The sequence below is a fragment of the Suncus etruscus genome, chromosome 5 (assembly GCF_024139225.1).
Source record: "Suncus etruscus isolate mSunEtr1 chromosome 5, mSunEtr1.pri.cur, whole genome shotgun sequence".
Taxonomy (NCBI): Eukaryota; Metazoa; Chordata; class Mammalia; order Eulipotyphla; family Soricidae; genus Suncus; species Suncus etruscus.
This window is the reverse complement of record NC_064852.1, coordinates 110308387-110328351: the sequence shown is the minus strand read 5'-3', so window position 1 is coordinate 110328351 and position 19965 is coordinate 110308387. Positions and strand designations below refer to the sequence as shown.

General features: G+C 50.6%; 1 protein-coding gene across 1 annotated transcript; it reads right to left on the bottom strand.

Annotated features, from left to right (window-relative positions):
- Window positions 1–532: 532 nt before the first annotated feature.
- FZD5 (frizzled class receptor 5) lies at window positions 533–2354 on the bottom strand. The gene has a single exon (XM_049773208.1). It carries the CDS (start codon window positions 2352–2354, stop codon window positions 567–569), a length of 1788 nt encoding a protein of 595 aa, XP_049629165.1. The 3' UTR covers window positions 533–566.
- Window positions 2355–19965: the final 17611 nt, after the last annotated feature.

Below are 19965 nucleotides of genomic sequence, written 5' to 3'. Positions count from 1 at the left end.
GCCGCGAGTGCCGTGGGCAGGACAGCGCTTGGAACGAGCTTGACTGCCAAGACCACAGCGACCAACCTTGTCACAGGGGTGGAGGGTATGGGAGGCCCTCCTCACATACCCGCTTGGGGGAGCTCTCGGGGGCTCCCCCGAATTTAAGGGATTGCCTCACCTATCAGCACTCGCCACTCACCTCCAAACACACCCTTGGAGCAGGGGCAGGAGGCAGGAACTGAAAGGGCTCTTCCCCGCTCGGAGCGTGCGTCCTTCAGGGCCACCCGAACCCCATGGAATTTCATGAATCCCCCAAAGTCAACGTTCATGGATGGGACACACCCCCGCCAATTCGTTGCCAAGGTGCAACAGAGCTCAACATTTCAAATTCTGTATAAATTAAAACGGGGGAGTGGGGGCAGGCAGCGAGGAACGCAAGGATCAAAACTCGGGGGCGCTGACTGAGCCTGAGCCCCGGCGCGGACACGCCACGCCCGCTCCCTCCTCCAAGGTGCCCCGGGACAGACGGGGCTTGAGCACCAGGTAGCTGTAAACGGAAGTGACCTTGGCAGGGCCGGTGCCCGCTACACGTGCGACAGGGACACCTGCTTGTGGTAGGCGACGGCGTTGGCGCTGGAGGCGGCGCTGGTGGCGGCTGCGCCCGGCGCGGTCCTGCCCGTCAGCGCCGCGGTCACCTCTCCGTAGTCCCCGGGCGCGGGGGCGCGGCCGCCTTTGCGTCCACAGCAGCGGCTGGTGAAGCGGCGCCACGACTCCAGCGTCTTGCCCGACCAGATCCACACGCCCGACGTGATGCCCACGACCAAGCACATGAAGTACTTGAGCATGAGCACCCAGTACTCGGGCTTGGCGCGCGGCTGGCCCGCGTCGGCGCCGCCGGGACAGGCGCAGGTGAGCGCCGCCTCCCAGCTCTCCCTGTAGTGCTGCTCGTACAGGTAACAGGCCACCACGATGCTGGCCGGCACGGTGTAGAGCAGCGTGAACACGCCGATGCGCATCATGAGCTTCTCCAGCTTGTCCGTCTTGGTGCCGCCCTGCTTGATGACGCTGCGGATGCGAAAGAGGGACACGAAGCCGGCCAGCAGAAAGAGCGTGCCCACGAGCAGGTAGAGCACCAGCGGGCCCAGCACAAAGCCCCGCAGCGAGTTCAGGTTCTGGTTGCCCACGTAGCAGATGCCCGCCACGGGGTCCCCGTCCACGGAGCTCAGCGCCAGCGCCGTGATGGACTTGACCGTGGGGATGAGCCAGGCGGCCAGGTGGAAGTACTGCGCGTAGCCGGCGATGGCCTCGTTGCTCCACTTCATGCCGGCCGCCAGGAACCAGGTGAGCGACAGGATGACCCACCAGATGGAGCTGGCCATGCCGAAGAAGTAGACGAGCAGGAAGACCACGGTGCACAGCGCGGGGCCCGTGGTCTCGTAGTGGATGTGGCTGTGCTCGCGGCTGCAGGCCACGCTGGCGTGGCCCACGACCAGGCGCACCAGGAAGCCGAGGGACACGCACAGGTAGCAGGCAGCCAGGAAGATGATGGGGCGCTCGGGGTAGCGGAAGCGCTCCATGTCGATCAGGAAGGTGGCCACGGTGGTGGAGGTGGAGAGGAAGCAGAGCACGGACCACAGGCCGATCCAGAAGGTGGCGAAGGTGCGCTCGTCGCGGCTGAAGGACGGCTGGTAGCAGGGCACGGCGCAGTTGGGCACCTGGCCCGTGCGCACCTTGTTGTACAGCGGGTGGGACGCCTTCACGATGGGCACGAAGGGCTTCCGGCACTCGCACACGGACGGCGCCCCCGAGGCGCACCGGACCCCCGACTCCGGGCCCTGGGGCGCGCCGGGCTGGGTGGGCCGCTCCGGGAAGGGCCGGGGCGGCGGCGGCGCGGTGGTGGCGTCGCTGCGGTTGTAATCCATGCACAGGACTTCGGCGTCGCGGCCCAGCACGGGCAGCCGGTCGCAGCTCATGCGCTCGGGCCAGGCGAAGCCGTACTGGCGCATGAGCGGCGAGCAGCCGGCCTTGGCACGCTCACACACCGAGCGGCAGGGCGGCAGCGGCTTGTGGTAGTCGGGCAGGCAGATGGGCGTGTACATGGAGCACAGGAAGAAGCGCAGGTCCGGCGAACAGTGGATCTCCACCAGCGGCCAGAACTGGTGCACCTCCAGGCCCGCCTCGTCCTGCGTGTCGTGGTTGAACTGGTTGGGCATGTGCGTCAGATTGTAGCCGATGCCGCGACACATGGGCACCGTAATCTCCTGGCACACGGGCGCCTTGGACGCGGCCGCCGCGCGCCCGGCCAGCTGCGCCAGCAGCAGCAGCAGCAGCAGCGGCAGCGAGGGCGACGCGGGAGGCTCCGGCCGGGCCATCGCCGCCTCCCCGCGCTCCCCGCGCCCCCCGCGCCCCGAGCGGGACCAGCGCCCGGCGGAAGGCGGCCGGGCTCCGGCGCTGCCCTCACCCGCGCGGGCCGGCAACCTGTTGGTTTCTGTTTCTCCAGTCCAAAGGCGAGTCGCGTCCCGAAGCAGTTCCGAACAGCCGCTCCGCGGGGGAGCCTGGCGCGCCGGAGCGCCGAGTCCCGGGGAAAGTGCTCGCTCGGCCTAAAGAAGGTGGGAGACGAGGGGGAGATGGCAGCCGGTCCCAGCTAGAGGGGCGCCCGGGTGCAAGTTACTCTCCTCCCTCCAGGCCGCCTCCCCACGTCTCCAGGAACCGATTCCGGACTCCCGCCCCGACCCGCTCCGCCTCCCTCTTCTCCGGGCCCTGCAGGCTGGACCCCGTGATCAGGGGCGCCCCGTGGCCTTTGGGAAAGGGGCCGAGGGACCTGGAAGAAACGGAGCCTCCGCGCAGGTTCTCACCTCCGGAGTCCGCAGCCAGCACGAGTCCTTTCCGAGTCCTTTTCGCGCCCGGGACGCTCGGCTCAGAGAGGCGACCGGAGTCGGGTTCGCCCCAGCAAAGTTCGGCGCTAGCTTGAGCCCCGGGGAGGTGGCGAGCGGCACATGGCAGCGGGAAGGCAAGGCAGGCGCGGACCCGGGGTCGTTCTCGGCAACGCGGTCGCCGCAGGCCGGTCGGTCCCTCGCCACGGCCACCTCCGGGCCCGCCCCGCAAGATCCGCGGCCCGGCCCGGCCCGGAATCCGACGGCAGCGCCAGGCAGGGTGCACCTGGGCGGCGGGAAGGGGGGGGAGCGGACGCCGGAGGCACCCCCGACAGCTCCCGGCCCGCTGGGGAAGGAGAAGGCGCAGGGTGCGCGCGGGGTGCAGAGTGCTGGGTGCTGGGTGCGCGGCCGCCACTCCCCTGCAGAGGGCTCCGCGCTCCGGCCCGGTCCTGGGACGCGCCGGCTCCGCTCGGCTCCTCCCCCCGGTGCACACACGCGCCGTCTCCCACCTCGGGCGGGTCCTGAGCGGCGCAGTGCAGCGGTGGCGAAGGCGACACAGTCCCGGCCGCGCGCCCACTGTCCTCTCCCGCCGCGCCCGGGTCACCTGCCTCTAAGGCCCGCCAGAAGGCCCCGCCCCGGGCACGCCCCGGCCCTGACCCGACACGCCCTCCTACCCGCCCAGGACACGCCCCTGACACGCCCCCGGGAGCTACCGCTGTCGAAGGCCTCTGGGCAAAGCTCTCGAGCATCCCCGCCCACTGCCCCGCGGCGGCGATCTCTCCCTCTGGACCAATCAGCGACCAGGACCCGAGCTGGGAGGAGCGAATGCAAATGTTTTTCTTGGGAAGCGGAGCGGGAAAACCTAGTTCTTGACTGCTGGTTCCCCCGGGGAGGCTGCTCGCTCTCTCCTGCAAGGTGCCTCTAGCTCAGAGTCTGCGTCCAGATTTCTTTGTAATTTGGGGGGAGGAGCTGTAATTAAGGGTCTTTGCGGAGTGTAGTGCTTGTTTATAGTCTGTCTCGCCTCGGTGCTTGTCACCCTTCCGCTGCCCCGACCGTGGGGTGCGTGCGGGGCTCACTGGGAGAGAAGAGCCCTAAGTGAGTCCCCAAGCGTGCACCGTTCCTCTCTCCGCGCACCGTCTCCACGTCGACGGTGGAGGCCGAGAAGCCTTGCGCTAGGCTCTCACGAACCCCAGGTAGCTCCTCTCCTCAGAGGACCACTCGAGAAAGCTCCGGCAGCCCCGGGGCACCTGGTACGTCGGAGATGCTTTGCAGGCGAACCTGGTCTGGTGGGGCCGCAGCTCCTGCGTGCTCCCTCCCCTCCTGCCCTCCAGCCTTAGCATTAGCATTTTTTGCATTTCTTAACCTTTTTGCTGGTCTGGAATAAACGGGCTTTAGTAGGACCTGTCTGCTGAGCTGTTCGAGCCCCCTGCTCCTCGGGCTCCGGTTGGCTGAGCGATGCATCCCCGCTCCATCCATTCCCTCCACTAATCCATCCACTCCCGGATCCCGGGAGCACCGCAGAGCTTCGGGAAACACTCCCATCTCGCAGCGACTCTCTCCTGAGTGGGGAAGCGCAAGTTCTCCGTTTTATTCCTAAAAAAGTCTCTCCTTCCTCCGCGCTCTCATTGATGGCGCTGGCTGACTGGGACGTTCTTCACTTTTGAGTTTCATTCACACGCTTTCAAAACGACTTGGGCTCTTTTTCCCTGTCTAGCGCCCCTTTCCACTGTAGGGAAGGCACTGAAGGCAGTGGGGGCGGGCAGAGAGACCCCAGAGCCTGAAGGACTCAGGATTGGACTCAATCACTGAGTTGGACCCAAAACTCCAGCCCTCTCCTCAAACCCTGGACCCCATTTGCAAAGCCCCAGCTTTGGAACAGCACAGCCAGTTTTCTCTCCAGCACATCAGTAATGATTTTGTGGGAGATTAAGTGAGAATTTTCGTGCCAGGCTCAGCATGAAAAGGAACAAACACCCACCAAGTCACAAATAACCAAGGTCTTTAAAGAAAAAAGGTTGAAGTATGTTTTACGTCTTTCCTTCCTTGGGATTCCACAAGGGTCCCCATTTATCTATTTTTTGGGGGGCATACTTGGCACTCTGGGCCCCCAGAGTTCCGGGCTTTGAAAGTACAGGGAATCACAGTAGAAGGGGCAGCTCTTAGTGGAAGATATGCGCAGGCTGCCAGCATGCCAAGGGAGGCCGCTTCTCCTGTGTCCTGTGCCCACCGCGTATTACTGGGCATGAACAAGTGTTGGCTGATAATAAAGATTATTTGAAGTTGCAGAATGTTCATCACTCCTGTGGGAGTTTGGACAGAATACTTTCGCTTCTGACTCAGTCTGTGTTCTTTACTGGTCTGAAAGTCTTCTTCTTAACTAACAGCAAAATGTTAAATTTTTGTTTTCGGAAGTTGCTACTAACAGTAATAAAACCAGTAGAAAAACTTTGCTGAAAGAGGCACATTTGACTCTGGATACCTTGGAGAACCTTTTAATTTTATTTAATGGTGTTCACTGGTTCCATTTAAAAGCCAATTTAAAATATAACTGCTTGGGGCCTGAGAGACAGTTCAAAGGGAGGGGTAGGTTGATTTGACACCACGTGGTATCTGAGCACCCCTGGGTGACTGAGCACTGGCCAGTGTGCCCAGGTGGTCCCTGGCACTGAAGGGCGGCATTGCACTGCTTGGGGGGGGGTAGTCGTGTTACCAAACCTTTAGGTCCACAGAGCTAGGACAAGCATCCAAGAGTCTCTGCTTTGGACCCTCTGAACACTGCTTATGAGTCCCTCCCTGTGTCCAAAAGTGTGTAGAATCATTAATTTACTCTCAGCTCTTTTTATGGCCCCAATGACCTGTTATAACTGGCTCCATCATGATTTTCTTTCAACACATTTAGTCCATGGAAAGGGTGGACATGCATAGTTATCCCCTGATTCAGTATTTAGGTAACACCAGTTTGACGGGAGAAATTGCATGGGACTAAGGTGCTAACCTTGCACCTTATGATCCCCAACACTACAATGACCTCCTGAGCACCATCAAAAGTGATCCCTGAGCACAGAGCCAGGAGTAAGTCCTAAGCAGAGTAACCCAAATTCCCCCACCCCTGCAAAAATAGAAGAAAGAGAAAACACTAATGTTTTCTTGAGTGGTGAGCCACACACAGTAGCTAGCACTCAGGGCTGACTCCCAGCTCTGTGCTCAGGGATCACTCAGTTCTGGCTGTTTTCTCAGGGAACCACATTCAAAACTAGGGTCTGGACCAGGGCCAGCCATGGGCAAGACAAGTGCCTTAACCCATTACTGTCTGTCTCTCCCAACAGAAAATACTAAATTATCGGGGCTTTTTGTTTGTTTGTTTTTTGAACAATGCTCAGGGGTTACTACTGACTCTACACTCCTGGCAGGTGGCAGGCTTGGGAGACCATATGGGATGCCAGGATTCAAACCACTGTCCATCCTGAGTCGTCTGCTTTCAAGGCAAATGCCCTACTGCTATGCTACCTCTCCGGCCCCCTATACATTTTAAGTACTTTTAACATTGCCGAGCATTCTATTTATTCTTCTAATTTGCTCAACTCTCCATTTATCAAACATCAGATTTCTGAGCTGAAGACACTTTTTGCACTTGTAAACATATTTCTACAAAGCTAAATGAATAAGATTCACTGGTCCAGGGGCTGGAGAGATAGCATGGAGGTAAGGCGGTTGCTTATCATGCAGGAGGTCATCGGTTCAAATCCCGGTGTCCCATATGGTCCCCCGTGCCTGCCAGGAGCAATTTCTGAGCCTGAAGCCAGGAATAACCCCTGAGCACTGCTGGGTGTGACCCAAAACCACATACACACACACACACACACACACACACACACACACACACAAAGATTCACTGGTCCAGATGTGTCTATTGTTTAGCATTGGCAGAGACAGGTGTAAATATTCCATCTAGTGAATGCGTCTGTGTTCCACTCAAAAAGTTTTACATGAGGGGCTGGAAAGATAGTACAGTATTAGGGCCTTTGCCTGCTTTTGACTGATTCAGGGTGGACCTGGGTTCAATTCCTGGCATTTCATATGGTCCCCTGATCCTATCAGGAACAATTTCTGAGCTCAGAGCCAGGAGTAATCCCTGAGAGCTGCAGGATATGGCCCAAACTACCCCCCCCCAAAAAAAAGGTTTTACATGGGCTGGAGCAATAGCACAGTGGGGAGGGCATTTGCCTTGCATGCAACCAACCTGACTTTGATCCCCAGCATCCCATAGTGTCCCCCAAACATCACCAGGAATGATTTCTGAGTGCAAAGTGAGGAGTGAGCATCATCGGATGTGCCAAAAAGAAAATGATTGTTTAGGACTTTCCATAATTGTTTTAGGACTTTCATTATTAGAGAGCAGTTTGCCTTTTAGAATTGTGTTGATTGTATCCTTGTAATATTCTGTGGAAATCCTTCAGTGTTCTCTACCATAGGAATCTAGGGCTAGGAGACCTTTGTTTGCTTTTCATTATCTGGAAAATCAAGCCTGGAGTAACTCGTGGTACAGAAAATAATGGATGATTGAAGGAAATAATGGAGGAGTGAATTAATGGCAGCTGATATTAACTTCCTGAACCTCAGCAACTTGTAGCAAGTCCTTGAATTTAGCTCCCACACGAACCTTGTGTCACACAGACTTCTGACCACTTGCAGGTAACACATTTTACATCCTTGTGTTTCTAAGAAGTGAGCCACCTCAGTCAGACAAGACTGAGACCATCTGAGATCATCTAAGACTATCTGCTAAGTGGAGTTACAAAAGTTTGGATTGCGGTGAGGGGCAACTATTCTGTACTAAAGTGCTGAAACCTCATCTTGCTCCTGCTATGTGGAAATAAATCTCAGCTCTATTTCTCTTTTTCTTTCTTTCTTTCTTTCTTTCTTTCTTTCTTTCTTTCTTTCTTTCTTTCTTTCTTTCTTTCTTTCTTTCTTTCTTTCTTTCTTTCTTTCTTTCTTTCTTTCTTTCTTTCTTTCTTTCTTTCTTTCTCTTTCTTTCTTCTTTCTTTCTCTCTTTCTCTTTCTTTCTTTCTTTCTTTCTCTTTCTTTCTCTCTTTCTTTCTTTCTTTCTTTCTTTTCTTTCTCTCTTTCTTTCTTTCTTCTTTCTTTCTCTCTTTCTTTCTCTTTCTCTCTTTCTTTCTCTCTTTCTCTCTCTCTTTCTCTCTCTTTCTTTCTCTCTTTCTCTCTTTTTTTCTTTCTTTCTCTTTCTTTCTCTCTTTCTTTCTTTCTCTCTCTCTCTCTTTCTTTCTTTCTTTCTTTCTCTCTCTTTCTTTCTTTCTTTCTTTCTTTCTTTCTTTCTCTCTTTCTCTCTTTCTCTTTCTTTCTTTCTTTCTTTCTTTCTTTCTTTCTTTCTTTCTTTCTTTCTTTCTTTCTTTCTTTCTTTCTTTCTTTCTTTCTTTCTTTCTTTCTTTCTTTCTTTCTTTCTTTCTTTCTTTCTTTCTTTCTTTCTTTCTTTCTTTCTTGGGGCCACACCCGTTTGATGCTCAGGGGTTACTCCTGGCTAAGAACTCAGAAATTGCCCCTGGCTTGGGGGACCATATGGGATGCCGGAGGATCGAACCACAGTCCTTCCTTGGTTAGCACTTGCAAGGCAGACACCTTACCTCTAGCACCACCTCTCCGGCCCCTCAGCTCTATTTCTTACTCATTTGCTTCTGCCGTTCTCTTCTGTTCATTCTGTTGAACAATGGTGGAGGGGAGAAAAATAGCAGTTTCAGCTGTGATGTGGGTCTGATCAGAGGCCCAGCTCTCCCAGACTTCTCAGCACCGCTAGACGCACAAATTTAGTGTCAACACTAGAATCACCTCACTGAGGAGGCTGAGATTGCATTGACTAGACCACAAGTGTGTCAGCAGACCCAGTGGGGTGCGGGCAAGACCCCCCCCCAAACCCTGTGAATTCCTGACAGCTATTTCCAGACAATCTCCTTAGAGGTCCTGATGTTTCTAATCACTACCTGGATGTGAGGCATAAGATCCAGACAGGATTAATAACACGAGGAGTCCTTTGTCTTGGTTCCTAATGACAATGTCTTATTCACACAAGTGGAATAAGTCAACTCTCACCTTTGGTCTTCTCCCTTCCTCCGTGGAGATTATAGGGACGTAAAAGCTTCTTTCTTCTGCCTCCGAGGTAATGGAAATACTAATCCTTCCCAGGTAATGGAAGTACGAATCTTTCCTGCCTTGAGCAGCCTCTTAGCACTTTACACCAGCTGGGGGGTGAGTGGGGGGGGGTCTTCAGGGAAGGGTGGGAGGAAACACTTGGCCAGTGTCCTCAGAATTTCCAGCTGAAGAATTCAAATGTGGTTTATTCTGTTTCATTCTGTGATTTGGTTACTGCTTTGCTTTTGACTTTCCAGATGACTCTGCTGTTTAACTGAGGCTTAAAGTTTCTGGCATAGCTGCATTTAGTGTTAATAGCTTAGTATCATTTCAAACCTGGACTGACACTAAATCTCTTACAGAAAGAGCCCACCACATCAGTGTTTAAGAAGACACATATCAGGCAAAGCAAGAAAAAGGTGAATTTTAGCGAAAGCCAGATGATATTCCAGAAGTTACTTTTCTTGTATGCAGCCAGCCATTGTTCCACCCCAACACTGAATAATATGTCCTTCATGCACAGCCCGCAGCCATCTCTGAGCAAGGAACCAGGTCTAAACTCTGGGTGCCACTGAGGGCCCAAATACCCTCATCCTCTGTGAGAGAGAGATACAGATAGACAGAGAAGTGCATTCTAGAGTGCAGGAATGTATATGACTTGAAGGGGAAAAATGATGTAATATAGGTCCTAGTATTATTGTTTCTCTACTACTCTGGACTCTGAAGAAAAAATAAAGTTAAGCAATGGATTGTGGCATCTTACATTAAGAACAACAATGGGCCCGGAGAGATAGCACAGCGGCGTTTGCCTTGCAAGCAGCCGATCCAGGACCAAAGGTGGTTGGTTTGAATCCTGGTGTCCCATATGGTCCCCCGTGCCTGCCAGGAGCTATTTCTGAGCAGACAGCCAGGAGTAACCCCTGAGCACCGCCGGGTGTGACCCAAAAACAAAATCAAAACAAACAAACAAACAAAAAGTACAACAATGGCCATTATTAGTAGCAACTTACGTGTAGGAGCATTTCCAGCATGCAAACGCTGTACTTGCACAAATATTTACACAGATAGTCTCCCCTGGACCAGAGTCATGTAAAAGTATTGTGGGTTTTACTTTTTTTTTTTGGGGGGGGGGGTTTTGGGCCACACCCGGCGGTGCTCAGGGGTTAGTTACTCCTGGCTGTCTGCTCAGAAATAGCTCCTGGCAGGCACGGGGGACCATATGGGACACTGGGAGTCGAACCAACCACCTTTGGTCCTGGATCGGCTGCTTGCAAGGCAAACGCCGCTGTGCTATCTCTCCGGGCCCGGGTTTTACTTTTTTGTTGTTGTTGGTTTGGTTTGGGGGCCATAATTGGCAGAGCTGGGGCCTGTTTCTGGTATAGCTCCAGGGAGAGCAGTGATTTCTGGGGGTGCTCAAGGGCCTCCAGTCAGGGCTGCCACCCACCCAAGGAGGCCCAGCAGCCTACTGTGTCATGGGCCACCATCTTTGGATCAACACAGAGAAGTGAGGCAGCGGATGTCCTGGCTTTCTAGGTCAGGAAGACTTGGCTGCTCACGAGTGCAAGCCAATTAGTGGCTGGTAAACCTTTAGATAAAGCTATTTCCCTCATGTCTTTGCATCTTTTTCTGGGGGCCTAGATCCTGTCTTCAAATTTAGGGTGGCCTCCTTTATTTTTAATTTTTGAGTCACATCCAGCAGCGCTCCGGGATTATTTCTGGCCCTGCACTCAGAAATTGATCCTGGCAAATTTGGGGGTCCACATGGGATGCTGGGAATCGATAACCAGTACGCCTTACTTCTGTGCTATCTCTTCAGCCCCGAGGGTGGCCTCTTTGAACAGAGGCTAAGGATGGAGAAATACAAGGCACCTGGATTCATCTAGAATCCAGTCTAAGTAATAAATGATCTTGTTCTTCTGCGAAATCTGGGCTTTGCAGACCAGGTCCAAACTGGGACACCCCTTGGACTCAGTTTTATAGCCTTGCAGGCCTCTTTGCCCAGGAAGCCCCGTTAGGTCAATATTGTTTCCGAAGGCGCCATCAGCTCAGGCAGGGTTCATGCCAGGGACACAGAACTAAGGGGCATAGACTTTTCCACTTGAAACGCAGAGAAAACTGCTCCCTAGCCTGGTGCTCAGGGCTGACCCTGGCTGACCCTGGCTGACCTGATCTGCCTGTCAGGACTTAGTACTGGCAACAGAAATTGATGTTTACCGCAGAGGAAGTTCACACTGGCTCACATGGGCTTGCACAATGACTGGAAGAACTGGAGAGGTAGAGGGGTGTGTGTGTGTGCGGGGGGAGGGGAGACTTGACCTGTGGACAGGGACGTCCCAGGACGCTCTGTTCCAGGAGGCAGGATTCTGCCCCATGGCCACTGCTCATCATGTGCAGGAAGCTAGTCATCAAACCCTGGGACAGTGAGTGTAGGACTCGGCCTCAGGATGGCTCCCACTTCACTCACCCTCAGCAGCCGCCCAGGGATGAACACTGTTTTCTGGCCACATGGCCCTGGCGGGCTCCTGGCTCTCAGGACTCAGTGTCAGGAGATAGGCCATGTTGAGGTTTCCATGGTCTCTGGCAGAATTTCTTCAGGAAAGGGGCCCAGAGAGGGAATTCTCAGTGTGTACTGCAGTGATAAAGAAAGATTTTCCTACCAGAGGGTCAGCTCACAGGTGAAGGACGGACGGGAGGCTCAAAACGACATGCTTTGGTCACCAATAAGTGGGTGAAACTCTGCAAATATGAAATGACAAAAGTATCTGAACTGAGATTGATTTACCTGAAAAAAAGTCCTGCAGTTGAATCAGCATATTTTAAAAAATGAATTCAGGGGCCAGAGAGATAACATTTGCCTTGCAAGCAGTCAATCCAGGATGGAGGGTAGTTTGAATCTGGCATCCAATATGGTCCCCTGAGCCTGCCAGATCGACTTCTGAGCATAACTCCAGGAGTAACCCCTGAGTGCTTCTGGGTGTGACCTAACTCCACCCCCAATGAACTCTTTTAAAAATAAATAAATTAAGGCCCGGAGAGATAGCATAGCGGCGTTTGCCTTGCAAGCAGCCGATCCAGGACCAAAGGTGGTTGGTTCGAATCCCAGTGTCCCATATGGTCCCCCGTGCCTGCCAGGAGCTATTTCTGAGCAGACAGCCAGGAGTAACCCCTGAGCATCGCTGGGTGTGGCCCAAAAAACCAAAAATAAAATAAATTAATTAATTAATTAAATAAAATAATAACAATTTAAGAAATGAACTCGATTTTCTATGTGCATGCAGAAACATTATTCACATGGTGCTTGATTGTTTGGCTGTTAAGTAAGGAGGGGGAGAGAGAGAAAGAGAGAGAGAAAGAGAGAGAGAGAGAGAGAGAGAGAGAGAGAGAGAGAGAGAGAGAGAGAGAGAGAATATGCATGAGATGAGAAACACAGAAGAGGGCAGATAACAGTGATATGTGCTGTCCAGCCACAGGGATCACAGACCTTCTCCAGGAATGACATTGGCAGCACCGGTGACTGAAAATGGCTTCTCCAGGGAGCACTGTGACAATGAGAGTTAGAAATGATTCCTCTAGACAAGAACTGGGTGCCGAAAGGAGGGAAAGTGATAAGCATGGCACCCCCTTCAGTAACAATTGTGCAAACTACAGTATCTAGAGAAGAGAGGGGGGGGGGAGGGAGGGAGGGGGGGAGGGAGGGAGGGAGGGAGGGAGGAGGGAGGGGAGGGAGGGTGAGAAGAAAATTGTCTGCTCCAGTGGCAGGCAGAGAGAGGGCAGGAGGGACTGGGGACATTGGTGTTGGGAAATGTGCCCTGGTGAAGGGTGTTGGACATTATATGACTGAAACTCAATCAAGAACAACTTTGTGGGGCCCAGATAGATAGCACAGGGGCGTTTGCCTTGCAAGCAGCCGATCCAGGACCAAAGATGGTTGGTTCAAATCCCGGTGTCCCATATGGTCCCCCATGCCTGCCAGGAGCTATTTCTGAGCAGACAGCCAGGAGTAACCCCTGAGCACCGCTGGGTGTGGCTCAAAAACCAAAAAAAAAAAAAAAAAAGCCTTCTCTCTTCCTTCTTTACAGAATCCCAGTTTTGTTTGTTAGTTTTGGGGGTAAATCTGCTTTCTGGATAACCATATGTTGTGAGGAGCCTCCAGCCTAACCTCCAGAAGTTATTTGCTCAGCCTCACTGGTCAGGTTGCCCCTTTCTCTCGTGTTAGGAACCTTGTGCTAGGGCCAATGTAACCAGAGTGAGTTGACCGGTGCAATGCGCATCTGATCAGGGCTTAGCAGAGAGATGGACTTGAACAGAGACATGCTTCTCTCCCAGGTGCTGTTCTGTCTGCGGTTACAGTGGGGTCTCTATGCCAAGGAAGTGGCACCTGTTGGCCCAACCATCAGCTTCAGCTTCTTATTATATTATGTGACTCAAGACTCTACTCTGAAGCATCCTTTAGTCTCTGGAAACCAAGAATATCACAGGGACTTCACTTGTTTGGCTCAAGACCTTCCCACTCTAGCCACAGTCATGAAAGTTGGGGAGGGTGCGGAGATTGAAAGAAATACAGCCACCTTGCCTTTCATTGGAAAAAGCATTGTTACTCACCTGCCAACAGCCTTCAAGACCCAGTCAACTGTCTCTTCATGGTTTCAGGCATTTTACTCCTCTTCTCTACGAGTCTTCATGGTGCCCCTATCATGGAGCTCTGTCATCTTTTGGATTCAGTGAATGCACCAAGAATACACAGCCATTCAAGTGACCTAGTGGGAATATAGGAAAGAAATGAAGGGCCAGGTACATAATTCAGTAGAGTATAGAGTATAGTATAGTATAGAATACAGATACTCCTTGCTTAACGACCTACTTGTTTAGCGAATGCTTGCACTTACGACCATCTCTTCACTGTTATTTTATTTTATTTTAAATATTTCTTCTCTATCTTGTACACTCTACAGTACAGTACTGTGATTTTTGGTTCTTTAATGTACCTACCTCCTTTACTAACTTTATGTTCTGTAATACATTGCAGTACTGGTGTAAATCACACAACCTATGCAAATTAAAACAAGTGGAAGTTTTCAGTTTGATCTTTCTCATTATTTTACTTATTCAGAATACTGTATTGTCAAGTACTATGCATATACTGTACTACTGTATACAGTACATGCAGTTCCTCACTTAATGACCAATTTGCTTAATGACCAAACAGAACTTGGTCGTTAGCGAGGAGTATCTGTAGTTAGTATAGTATAGAATTGTATAATATAGAATAAAATAGTATGTATAGAATAGCATAGTAGTAGAGTAGCATATACTATATAGTATAGCATAGAATAGTATAGTAGAGTATAGAATAAAAAAGTAGAATTTATAGTATAGTATAGTATGGTATAGTATAAATAGAATAGTATAGTAAAATATAATATAGTATGTATAATATAAAATAGTATAGTATGGGGCCAGTGAGGTGGCGCTAGAGGTAAGGTGTCTGCCTTGCAAGCGCTAGCCAAGGAAGGACTGCAGTTCGATCCCCCGGCGTCCCATATGGTCCCCTCAAGCCAGGGGCAATTTCTGAGCGCTTAGCCAGGAGTAACCCCTGAGCATCTAATGGGTGTGGCCTGAAAAACCAAAAAAAATAGTATAGTATAATAGAGTATGTAGTATAACAGTATAGTACAGTATAGTATAGTATAGAATAGGATAAAATAGTTTAGTGTAGTGTAGTATAGTATAGTATAGTATAGTATAGTATAGTATAGTATAGTATAGTATAGTATAGTATAGTATAGTTTAGTATAGTGGGTACAGTGCTTACCTTGCATGATGGAAGCTGACCTAGTACAGATGATCCCACATGACCACTGAGTGCAGAACCAGAAGCCAGCCTGCTCTTAACCCTGCTGAGTGGGGTCCTCCCAATCAAAATAAATCCATCATAGTTGAATTATTTTTAAAAAGTAAGAAAATAGCTCTTTTCTTCCTGGGAGCCGGGAGTCTAGCAGCATGGGGTTCGGCAGGCCTCCGCCATGCTAGAGGCCTTCTTAACCAGGCCTGGGGGGGTGCGGGACTTGGGTAACCCCAGCACCCCTCTACCACCTTGCTCCAGATCTCCAGGGCTTCCCCGGGCCACATGCCTGGGCAAGCCGGTGAGTTGGGCCCCTTGGCGGAGCTTGAAGGTAGCCTAGGCTTTCCCCCATTATCCATTCGGCTCCTTAGGGAGGGTCTGGGTGGGGCTCTGAACTTCTGGCCTCCCAGCTCCTTGAAGTTACTGGTAATCTCTTTCCAGTCTATATTTTCAAAATCGCGCGGGGGGCTAGTGCCCCCACGAGCACCAGTACTCACTATCATTGAATTATGTTTTTATGTATGCAGAATGTCCATTTTGTACTCTGCCCTTTTGCACACCCCTACAAAAGATCATTTTTCTCATTACTCCTCATTTACCCTTTTTAACTTAAGTACTGTAGAGTCCTAAGTCACAGACCAAAGTGTTGCCCTGGAGTTAACACCCACCCAACTATTCCAAAAGGCATAGAAAGGACACGTATGTCTTTTCAACACTTTATGTGTGTTTTTTTGATGGCTATAACTTTTGCTGAATATTCTCTTATACAGTGATGATCCCCCCCCCCCACTTTTTATCTTCTCTTTGTGAACTGTTAAATATGGAATTTGGTGTGAAAGAATCCCTCAGTTTAATGCTTATGTTTGAACCAGGTCATGGGTATTGTTGGGTGTGTTCTCACTCCCTCATATACTCTGATAACGCCACATGGCTTTGTTTCTTGTTTGCATGGGCACACTAAAATGGGAAAATACTATACATACCAATAAGTTCTTATCTAATAGAGATGGGACACACAAATCTTGTAGTGAAATGGGACCTTACACCCTGAACATTGACATAAAGACCTGGCACAGGCCTCAGAAGAATGGGCATTCTCCATTCACCCCTGATCTAGAGAAGACATCTAGGAAACGTCCAAGGTTGTCTATAACATCACTTGGAGGCAATCCTCTACCAGGGAAGACCCTACCTCTACTCTGACATCGACCTACTCAAAAGAGACTTCCCTTAACACTGAGAAGACTTAACAACAACAATGACCTGCTTACTGGACAAGGCTTTCTGTATTGCCCCTTAATTGTGAGGTGAAACTAGAGGATACTCCAGACCAGCCTGACTTCAATGTAGGATGTGCAGATTCCAGGATCTTTAATACAGAAACCTGATGCCAACAATAGGACTGCGTGAAAATTAAAACTGTATTGGCACTACAGACAATGACTTGGATTGAATAAACTAGTTTGCCTGGAATCTAGAGTTGGTCTTATGCCAGGAAACTTCAGGGGTAGGGGTCTCCTTGTATTTAGACCAAGGCTTTTCCTTTCTATGTCCCCCATATTTTGGTGGGCCTATGCAAACAATATTGGCCACTCTAACACCGTTTTTACTGTGCCCTTTTGACTAACCCTTAAAAAACAAACCTCTTAAACTTTTGATGTTAACTTAAACTAATATGTATGCACATGAAAATATAAAAAAAATACTATGCCTTCAATGTTTAAGGAGTCACATAAATCTCATGGCTTTAGGTTGCTTTGTGTACTGCTAAGAAATGTTATAATGTACTACAATCTGGGGACTTGTGGACAAAGTAATTGTACATGGGTTCTGCCTTATTTTTCTTAATGTTCTTTGACTGTAAATTCAATATTTAGGCGTCAGCAAGGGGATTTCTTTTGAGAACTTTGTTTATGGGCGATTGTCCTTTCACTATAACTTTACCTTGTCCTCTTTGCATCATTTTTCTCATAATTAAAAATAAAAATTTTTTAAAAAAGTAAGAAAATATATTAAGAAAAAAATGTCCTTTTTGGGATGACCCTCACCAACAGGAAAGGCAGAATCCCATAGCAACATTCAACAGGGGGCAAGGACTGGCTGAAAGGCATTTTACTGTGTGATCAACTCAGGTCACAGCTCTCCTCCATGAACTTGTCTCTTTTTTTCTCACTGACCTCTGGCCTCCCCTGGGGGACAATGTTCCCCAAAGAAAACCGTCCAAACAGCCCTCACCTCACATGTGGCCTTGCTCTTCCCCCTGGGGGGCCAAGAGAGAGGAAATTCCAAGTTTCCCCCTTGAAGGGTTTGTGTTTTGATTTGTTTGTTTTTGTTTTTGTTTTGTTTTGGTTTGGTTTGGTTTGGTTTTTGGGTCACACCGGCAGCGCTCAGGGGTCACTCCTGGCTCTATTCTCAGATATTGCTCCTGGCAGGCTCGGGGGACTATATGGGATGCCGGGATTCGAACCACCATCCTTCTGCATCTCCTTGTTTTTTTTGTTTTTGTTTTTGTTTTTTTTCTATTTTGTTTTGTTTTGGGGCCACACTTAGCAGTGCTCAGGGCTTACTCCTGGCTGTGCACTCAGGAATCACTCCTGTTAGTGGTTGGGGAACCCTATGAGATGCTGAGGATCAAACCTGGGCTGCCCAGGTGCAAGGCCAATGCCCTCCCCGTTGTGTTATCAGTCAGGCCCAGTTTGTGATGGTTTTGACCAGAAGGGCATGTTGGGATTGATGCACTGGGGACTTGTGGAGAGGCCACGAAAGGCCGCATGTCCCCACCTTCTGATTCTCTTGGAACACTCGCTTTCTGTCTCGCTTCCTCCTGGGCGCTGCTGACTTCATGTGAAAGTGCTCCAGCTGCTGTGCCCAGCTGTGCCCTCCTACAAACCACGCTGGGCCCAGAGCATGGCCTGTCATCACGAGGCCTCCAGATGGTTTCTGTCCCCAGCCTCAGGTACATGCACAGGACACGACTCAGAGACAGCAGAGCTGAGACAAGCCCTTCCCACTGCTCCCTCCTTCCTCAGTGCTCTCCTGCGGCCTCTCCAGGAGCAGGATCAAATGCTCGGGGGTTTGACGTGGGCATATACACAGCGCCATGTCCAGGACACCCTCAAATCTGCCTGCTGGTGAGCCCTGAGATGACAAAGTAGACAACTCTCTCTTTTTTCCTTTTTACTCGCCCCAGTCGGTGACCAACTGGGCGCAATGTTCGAGGACTTTCATCCCTCCTCCTTTCATCCTCCTGAGAGCGACCGTTGATGAGATGCATAAGGAAAGTCTAATCTTCTAAAACACAAAAATCATCCCTATTGATCTTAAGATCCCGAGGCCGCGAGTTCCCCGGGTCAATTGTGTGTAGTGGGGGAAAAAAAGTGGCTGCTTTTATCCATCTTAAATATGTTTCCTTTTCATCTCACCTCGCCCTCTTATTCTCCCCCCAAGTAAAGCCATTTCCATTTTGTAGCTACCTAGACAGAGAGAACCGAGTCCAGACGATAATTCTCCTTTGAGCTGGTCACTTGGAAGGCCCCAGGCATGCGGGGACACAGAGCTATGGATTTTCACTGGCAGCTAACAGGTGGGGATCACTCTGTTCTAATTAGTCTCCACTTCAGTTTGAACCATTTGAAAAACCAGTATTGAAGGCCCTGTGGATGGATCAGTGGGAGAAGGCAGGCCCTACATCCCGACGGGAATGCTCAGCTTCTGGCACCGTGACTCATGCCTGGCTACACGGTTGTTGGTGAGAGTGGACATCTTGGGTGAGTGACCCCAGCCAAGTGCCAGCATGTGTCACCATTGAGTTTGTGGCTCTGGCATCCATGACACCTGTGGTATGTATGAATAATGTGGGGGACAGAGAGCAACACACCCAAGTGTGTGAACATTGGTCATTGCAGACAGTGAAGCCAAAGAGAAAAGAATAGTTTTAAAAGGTTGTTTTGATGTCTAAATTCTCCTGGGGTGATGGGTCCCTTCCATGCTTTGACAGCTAGAGTACAGAGCACAGAGTGGGGGGAGCAGGAGGGTCCAGACAACCTACTCACAGCTCCATCCAAGTCTGTGGGAGATGGTTTGACCTTTGATTGATTGTTTTGTTTTAGAGCTGCACCTGGTGGTGCATAGGGGTTACTCCTGACTCTTTGCTTAGGGGCCACTTCAATCCCAGTGGTGCTCGGGGAACCCTATGGGATACTGAGGATTGAACCCAGGTTGGCAGCAAGCAAGGCAATACCTACTGTGTCATCGCTCTGGCCCCAAGCTTGCACTTATTTTTGTTGTTGTTGTTGTTGTTGTTGGTTTTTGGGCCACACCTGGCAGTGCTCAGGGGTTACTCCTGGCTATCTGCTCAGAAATAGCTCCTGGCAGGCATGAGGGACCATATGGGATGCCGGGATTCGAACCAACCACCTTAGGTCCTGAGTTGGCTGCTTGCAAGGCAAACGCCACTGTGCTATCTCTCCGGCCCCTTGCACTTATTTTTAATAAGTGAAGTGTGTGTGTGTGTGTGTGTGTGTGTGTGTGTGTGTGTGTGTGTGTGTGTCACAGTGCTCAGGGGTTACTCCTGGCTCTGCACTCAGAAATCACTCCTGGCAGGCTCAGGGGACCATATGGGATGCAGAAGGACCACCGTACCGTCCTTCTGCATGGAAGGCAAACACCCTACCTGCATGCTATCTCTCTAGCCCCTAATGAGTAAATTTTAAATAAAATTAAAATTTACTTATTTATTTATTTTGGCTTGGGATCATCCCCAGCAGTACTCAAGTATCATTTCTGGCTCTGCACTCAGGAAACACCCTCTCAGTCTTGGGGGACCATCTGAGATGTCAGGAATTGAACCCAGGTCAGCCACATGTAAGGCAAATGCCCTCCCCACTGAGCTATTGCTCTGTCCCAATTTTTTTTATTTTTAAGTAGTTAATTATATGGACTTTTAGGTTTGGGGCCACACCTGGCCTCCAGCAGTCCCTGTTAGCAGTCACATCGAGAGTTATGTTTACTGCTTCATGCCCAGTCTCCAGCCAGACAAGGTCATCAAAACCTGATTAATGCATCACTTGTTTGGATGTTTTTGTTTTGTTTTTTTTAATTTTGTTTGGGTTAACACTCAGTTGTGCT